Here is an 8646-nt window from a genome sequence, read left to right on the forward strand (position 1 = left end):
AGGTTAAAAAAGAAACAAAATTTTATCACAACTTACCTAATGTAAACCAAACACATATTCTATATTTTACCTAGTATATTCCATTTGTGGTCCACTAAACTAAATATTTACCAATAAATGTATATCCACTAAATAATCTCATCATTATTTAATTTTCATATTATAATTCCATTATTATTATTATCATCATTATTATTATTATTACTCCCTTTGTTTCATTATATATGAACCCATTTGACTGGGCACGGAGTTTAATAAAAGAGAAAAGACTTTTGAACTTGTGGTGTAAAATAAGCCACATATATTTTGTAAGGCTAAATCAGTACACAAAGATAAATTGTTTCTAAATAGAAAAATATGTCACTCTTTTTGGCACGCACTAAAAAGTAAATAGGGTATTATTTTGAATAACTAGTTCCCAACCAAACGATATGAGAAGTGAAGTCAATAATTATTTTACTCAATAGTTCTTCAATTAAAAGACTATAACTATAAACAATAATAAGACCAGAAATTATTCAATAGAAATTGCTACTGCAATTATGAGGTTGGTGCATTATATCGATTGAATTATGTATATATCCATGTGGAGAAAAAAAATGTGTATCCACATACAATAATGTTGCATTGTTGGCATATGGTTTCCTTGTAATTGGTGAGTTTGTGGGGGCTCTTATCTTTCTTTTTTCTCTTCCAGAGTGGGGGCTATTATCCTAAAATGCCGAATTGGTAGAGACAGAGTCAGCTACGCGGTGAAAGTGAAACTACAGTGGGTAACAACCAAATACTAACCGATAATATAGCAAATAATTAGTAACCCAGATACCAATATTTTGGATTCTGTCCTCCTGAAAAGCATCTCATCCAATCATCCAAAATGATGAATACATATGAAAATGCCAACTCAAATACACGCACATATCTTCCTATAAACAAGCCTTAAATCCGCATCCTTCCCTATGTTCTGGATAAAACTTCGATTTAATGGTGTCAAAATATGTTTTACGCGTTATACAGACGTACACTAATTTTGCTTTCCGTTAATCAAGAAGATTATGTGGGTAAAGTTCAAAGATTTTAATCTGAGTCAATGGCCCCACTAATTATCTCCTTTTCCCTACACTTTTCACCTTTAATAATTCAATTCATCCCCCACCAGCCAACACTGGCCAGGATACTATTTTTATTCAACTTCTTAGACTTCCATTTGGCCCTTCTTCCTTCCCAACGATCAAAGTATTTATTGTTCCAAACGATACAAGCTTTACCTTAAATTTCCTATCGAAAAAGTTGAGTAGTTCTTGCCTGGATATATTTCTTCTTCCATTTCTATTTGTTGATGATCTAAAAGTGAAGGTGGGATTTGGTGGGAATTTGTTGTTACATGCATTAAGCTTGACAAGTCCAAAGATTCTTAGCAAAAATGACAGCTTCTTTGAAGACTGGTTTCTCTGTTTATAATTCCTGTGAAGCAAACTTCAAGTCCAAAGCCAAAGGGTCTTCTGGTTTTGGCACTCTGCAACTTCTCGAGTTATCAACCAAAGAGTTTCTTGGAAAATCCTTGGATTTGTCGAATCAAATTGGTTTGAACCATTGGAATGTTAAAGATTCAAAACCCATCTTGGTCAACGTATGTTTTAATTTGTTGGACATTAATTTTAAGGATTATATTCCTTCTTGTGTTCTCCTTTTTTACAAGATATTTTTAATTTGGTTTAATTAAATCAGTAAGGTTTTATTATGTGGTGACAGGCACAAGCATCAATATGTTTTAGCAAAGCAATGAGATGGTGGGAAAAGACCCTTAAACCCAACATGGTAGAGATCCATTCAGCAAAAGAACTTGTGAATTCATTGTTGAATGCTGGTGACAGATTAGTGATTATTGACTTTTATTCCCCTGGTTGTGGAGGTTGCAAGGCTTTACATCCTAAGGTACTAGATTTTGGGATCAAATTGACCAATTGACAATTTTTCTTATTTTTTGTGCTAATATTAATGTTTTTGCAGATCTGTCAGCTGGCTGAATCAAACCCTGATGCCATTTTCCTCAAAGTGAATTATGAAGAACTAAAAACCATGTGCCATGCTCTTCATATACATGTCTTACCCTTCTTCAGATTCTACAGGGGTGCACGAGGCAAAGTTTGTAGCTTTAGTTGTACTAATGCAACAGTAAGTACTGTGGTTTTTGGACAGTTAAATTATATACACTGTCAGTGAAAGAATTTATAGGTTATCAGTGCAATTTAACCGGTTATATCAAAAATATAAAAGAATCAAACTTTCTTATGGTAAAATTTGTATTTGTGCAGATCAAGAAATTCAAGGATGCATTAGCAAGGTATGGGACTGATCAGTGCAGTCTTGGTCCTGCAAAAGGACTTGATGAATCTGAGCTTTTGGCTTTAGCCTCAATTGGCCTATTATCAAGAAATTCATCTTTGGATTCAAAGCAGAGATTTGAAGAAATTGTTTTAGCAGGTGTAGATATGTCTAGCAGTTTAGATAGATCTGACAACAGGGTTGGGCTAAAAGAAGACAAACAGTTGTTGATGGCCTAGCTAGGATTACAGAAAGTTTCTTGATTCCTATGGTATTTTTACTAAAAGCAGTTTTGGTAAAATAAAAAAAAAATGTACATATTATTCATAGGTTTGCCATAAGCGGGGTATTGAGTGTTTTTGGGATAAGCCCTGCATGTAATGGTCAATTTGTCGTGGATCCAACATTATGATTTGGTTAAGGAGATACAACACTTTGGTTTATGTTTGGTAACTATCAAATTTTATTACTAGATAAAATATTTACAAGTATATCAAAAAACCTCTAGAGTTGGACATAAGACCTCAACTCTAGTATAAACAAATTACTGCAACAGCTCATTCTCCGTTGTTCCTCTCTTACAAATCAGTTTATAGACTAGGACAGAAGTTTAGACAATTCTGTTGCTTTGTCAATTTTGACTTCATAATTCCTCGATAGTAGACTTCTTGCACTATCAATCTTGCTATCTCTTCTAGTATCCTCTTCTTCTGTTGGAATATCGTGTAGTTCCTTTCTTGCCATACATGATATATAGAGATGGCAATGGGACGGAGCGGTTGCGGGGCGAGTTCATCCTTAACCCGCATAAAGTTCAACCCGCCGCGCCCCGCACCGCATAACAAGATATTCTGTTTCCAAACCGCCCTGCAAAGAAAAAAATTATTTTTTCATTTTTTAACGAGTAGTTTCTCTTTTAAAAAAAGTTCCCAAAAAAATTAATGATAACCTATGGCCTTCTTTTCTCTTTTTCTCGGTAGTTCCAGCTATGTTCATAATGTTTTTCATGTGGTACTGTATGTCTATTACTAACTTGTTAGAAAATATCTTTTAGCATATGACTCCATAATAAAAGTAGTAATTTGATTAGTGAGTTAATTATAATCAATTTTAATATATTTTCTTAAAACTAGTACATGCTACATTCCTATCGGATAGATGCACCAATATTTTAATGACCCAAAAATTGGTAATATCTGAATATGTTCATATTTATAACTAGAATATATTATATGACCCACATATTTAAGCTTAAAGGAGCAAGAAAAGAGAAGATTAATGAACTAACAAAATTTAAAATAAAAATAAAGATATAAAGATGAGCAAGGGAAAGTTTATCAAGCAGATTCCAATTGAGAAAGCAGATTTCAACTCTGCGACAACATTTGAATCTTCTTTGACGAAAAGCAGCAAATGTGCGATACAGGTATTAAACAAATGCATAACCCGCAACCGCCCGCAACTGCAGTTAAATTAAAAAAAAATTCTTGAACCCGCACCGCATAAGCTTAAACCCGCCCCGCCCCGTTCGCCATCCCTAATGATATATTGTAAGAGCCAAACTCATTCTATATATAGATCTCTGCCAGGGAATTCCTTCCATTAGCTTGTACTCTTGCCCATTCGATCTCCTCGCTCCATTTCATATAACCTCTTTTGATACCAAGCCAATGCAGGATATGCAGCCACACCCTTGCAGATGTGCAACACATGAAGAATAGGTGTTGGTGGCGTTCTAGTTCAGCTTCACACAATGCACACATAGGATCAGTTCCCGTTCCCCAACTTATTAACTTATCTTTAGTATATAGCCTTTCTTGAACTGCTATGAATAGTTTGAATATCCATTTTGGGATGGCTTGAGTATTACATATCAGCTTCTTCCAGTTTACTTTAGGGAAATCTCCTCTTAGAAGATAGTACATTCCCCTTATAGAGTAGTCCTCAGCTACCACAACAACTCCTATCCTCAAAGCTACCTCTTCCAGGTATTTCTAGCATTTAGAATTTTCTAAATAGTCTGTGAAGCATGATTGGCATCTACTGTATTGACATCCCTGTCTTTGACTATCACAACTCAATTTCCACCATAGGCCGTGATGGCGCCAAACGATACCGTTAGACAAGCCAGCGGTAAACCATCAACACAAACAACTGTTCATAATACTTTTTAAAATAAAGAATTACAATAATAAAGCGGAGATAAGTTTATAAACCATGATAAAGTATCTTCATTCTTACTTGTATTGGGTAAAACTGAGTTTATACATATCGAAGTGATTGAAAGATGACATGTCATGACACGTAGGCAGGTCAAAGAATGATGATTAGCAAAGAGGCACGAGTTGCAACAGATACGAGCGGAAGCACAAGAAGAGGCACGAGCAAATATTCAAGAAGACTCGAAGCTCGTACCTATTTAAGTCTAAAAGCTGAGAAGAATGAACCTGACAGCATAGGAGAGCCCAGATACAGTATTTAGTAAGCATTAAATACTGAAAGCGTTAGAGAATCTGTATTAAATTATAATGATTATGTAACGTAGCATTTAATACCTTTAATCGTCCATAATGACCTTATTATGACAAAGGCAAAACGTATAACTTAGAAATAACTATAAAAGGGAGAAGACTGATCATTTGTAGGGACACGAAAAATCAACTGAATATACTTGATTACTTTGTTTTCTGCTATCTATTTGTTATCAAAATCAATTTCTTTTATTCATTTTCGATTATCAGTAACCCGAGTTCTTCTAAAAATAAAGCTTTGACTGAAATTCCATTTTTTGGTTAAACAAATTGGTTCCGTTACCGGGAATCTGATAATCTATTCTTTCTTAACCTAACCTATTTCTTTACATCAACAATCATGTCAAATGTTAACGATAACACCCAAGGAAACCATCAACTCCAAAGGACCCACAAGATGTTCACACTCCGATTCCTTCTCCACAAAGTTCGCCTCGGCGGTCTCGAGAAGGAACTCCTGATGGATCTCACTCAAACGCAAATGCTCAATTTGACAACGATGAAGCTATCAATGAAGCTTTGCAGAAGCTGATCGCTCAACAGGTCAATAAAGCTCTTGAGGCCTCAGCCAGTTACCTGTTGCACCATCAACACCAATTCCAAATGCCAACACTTTGGAAAACCCTCGTTCTGGGCTTGTTAATTCAGGCAGTGGCGGAATCCCCAGTGAGTCATGAGATGTAGAACCAGGTAACTTAGTCAATCCCGATTTACAAAATTTAGTTTTAACGTTGCAGAAACAGCTCAAGGAGCAAAGTGACCGCATAGAGCAAATACCTGGAGTACCGCCTGTAATCAAAGGAATAGATATGGATAAATATTCACAGCAACCTTGGAAGCCAACCGCTGCTCCTCTACCAATTCCAAAGAAATTTAAAATGCCCGATATTCCAAAATATTATGGAACAACTGATCCACGAGACCACGTGACTGCATTCACAACTGGCGTAAAAGGCAATGACCTGACCAAACCGGAAATCGAATTAGTATTGGTCAAAAAATTCGGTGAAACACTCACTAAGGGAGCATTAACATGGTATTCTCTTTTACCCGAAAATTCCATAAATTCTTTTGCTGAGCTTGCAGATTCATTTATCAAAGCACATTCGGGAGCTCAAAAAGTCGAAAAAAGAATGGAGGATATTTTCAAAATCAAGCAAGGGGACTCAGAGTTGCTTAGAGAATTCGTAGATAGGTTCCAGCGTGAAAGAATGACGTTACCACAAGTACCAGACAATTGGGCAGCTATAGCCTTCACTAGTAATTTGAATGAAAAAAGCTCAGAAGCCACGAGGCGACTCAAGGAAAGTCTTCGTGAATTCCCAGCAACAACATGGAATGACGTATACAATAGGTATAGCACGAAGCTAAGGATAGAAGAAGATATTATCTCACGGTCTCAAAAAGAGGAAAAGGTAAGTTCGAGACGGGCGAAAACCGAAAAAAGGTCCGGTAAAAATAGGTACGAACCATATATGGGCCCAACGGGAAGAGATGTACGATCAAAACAGGACAATTCAAGGTACGATCATAAATCGAGGAATAGAGAGTCGGGCTCATCATCAAGATTTGGGAATGATCGAAACACGCGAGAGTCGCGGGGCGATGATAGAAACTCGGAGGCAAGATTTGGCGGTTATAATTTTAATGTAAGCACTTCCGAGCTCGTAGCTGTTTTAAGAAGCATGGGTGACAAGGTGCGGTGGCCAAAAGAAATGAGATCGAATCCAAACAGGCGCAATCCCGATCATTGGTGCGAATTTCACAATGATCATGGTCATAAAATGGCAGATTGTAGGTTGCTACAAGGAGAAGTTGATCATCTATTGAAGCAAGGGTATCTCACCAAATTATTCAGTGAGAAAGGTAAGAAAGCATACATGAAGAATAGGCAGGAGCCCCCAAAACCGCCTTCTCCCAAAAGAACCGTCAATGTTATACGCGGAGGGGGAAGAAATCAATGGTGTGACGTACACAGTATCCAATAAAGTTTCCAAAGTCACAATTACCCACGGGAAGCGGGTGCGACATGTCTTAGAGGAAGAAAGTATTAAATTTGATGATGCAGATGCGGATGGCGTATTATCTCCACATAACGATGCACTGGTAATATCTCTACTTGTACATGATACTAATGTGAAACGAGTTTTGATTGATCCAGGTAGTTCCGTGAATATTATTCTGCTAAGAGTACTACACGAGATGCAAGCTGAAGATAAATTAGTACCAAAGGCACATACTTTGTCTGGATTCGACAATTCCAGCGTCGTAACGAAAGGAGAGGTAATACTTACTACATTTGCAGAAGGAGTTGTCAAGGATACAAAATTTCAGGTGGTAGATATGGAGATGGCTTACAATATGATTCTCGGGAGACCATGGATCCATAAGATGGATGCTGTTCCATCAACCTTACATCAAGTTATTAAATTTCCATCACCATGGGGGATATGTCAAATTCTTGGGGATCAACAGACATTCAGGAGCATCAACTGTATTGCAGATTCAAGTATGAGAAACGAAGAAAAATATCGGTTACAGAATCTAGTTGAGGGTACCACAACACAAACCTCAACTGAACAAGGGCGAACAGATGTGGACTCAAGGCCTGATACCATTCAAGAACCAGAGGAAAACGAAAATATCAAAGCAACAATTGAAGAGCTGGAGGCAGTAGTGTTGTCTACACAATGGCCTGAAAAGAAAGTCTACGTAGGGGCCAATCTAAGCCAGGATATGAAAGGTAAGTTGATTGAATTTTTGTTTGCTAATGTGGATTGTTTTGCTTGGTCCCATTCTGATATGACAGGACTACTGCCAGAGGTAATGACTCACAAATTAAATGAAGACCTATCATATCCGCCTGTCAAACAAAAGAAGAGAAAGCAAGTAGCTTTCAAGAATCAGGTGATTCAAGATGAAGTTCAAAAATTACTAAAAATTGGGTCTATTCGCGAGGTAAAGTATCCTAACTGGTTAGCCAATACTGTTGTGGTATCGACGAAGAATGGCAAATGGCGAGTTTGTGTAGATTACGCAGACCTTAACAAGGTTGTCCTAAAGATTCTTTTCCATTACCGTATATAGATCAACTAATTGATGCTACTGCACGGCATGAATTGTTAAGCTTTTTAGATGCGTATTCAGGATACAACCAGATCAAAATGGATCCTATTGATGAAGAAAAAACTTCATTTATAACAGACATGGGGACTTACTGTTATAAAGTAATGCCCATTGGTCTTAAAAATACTGGTGCAACATATCATATGACTAGTGACCAAAATGTTTCAAGAACACTTGGGAAAAACTATGGAGGTCTATATAGACGATATGCTCGTTAAAACTCAACATTCAGGGATCACATATCACACTTGTCTGATACTTTTCAGATCTTGCAAAAATTCAATATGAAATTAAATCCTGAGAAATGTGCATTTGGTGTTGCATCAGGTAAGTTTTTGGATTTTCTTGTTTCTAACCGTGGTATTGAAGTAAATCCCGCACAGATTAAGGCCATTGAAGAAATCCCTAACATGCTTACAAGCAAAAAAGAAGTGCAGAGGTTGACAGGAAGAATTGCAGCCTTGGGGAGATTTATTTCCAAATCATCAAAAAAGTGCTTTAAATTCTTTTCAGCTCTTAAAAAGCAAGATCAGTTCGAATGGACTGAGGAATGTCAATAGTCACTCAAAAATTTGAAGACATACTTATCAAATCCGCCATTGCTCGCCGAACCAAAAGTTGGGGAAAGATTGCTCATCTAACTTGCTGTCTCCGAAGTAGCAGT

At 36.9% G+C, this 8646-nt stretch overlaps 1 protein-coding gene across 1 annotated transcript; it reads left to right on the top strand.

Moving 5' to 3' along the window:
- Positions 1-1042: 1042 nt before the first annotated feature.
- LOC109236344 (thioredoxin-like 1-2, chloroplastic) lies at positions 1043-2768 on the top strand. Its single transcript, XM_019402516.1, has 4 exons — positions 1043-1630; positions 1753-1935; positions 2011-2175; positions 2316-2768. Exons 1-4 carry the CDS (start codon positions 1424-1426, stop codon positions 2562-2564), a joined length of 804 nt encoding a protein of 267 aa, XP_019258061.1. The 5' UTR covers positions 1043-1423; the 3' UTR covers positions 2565-2768.
- Positions 2769-8646: the final 5878 nt, after the last annotated feature.

Source organism: Nicotiana attenuata, unplaced genomic scaffold (assembly GCF_001879085.1).
Source record: "Nicotiana attenuata strain UT unplaced genomic scaffold, NIATTr2, whole genome shotgun sequence".
In the NCBI taxonomy this organism is placed as follows: domain Eukaryota; kingdom Viridiplantae; phylum Streptophyta; class Magnoliopsida; order Solanales; family Solanaceae; genus Nicotiana; species Nicotiana attenuata.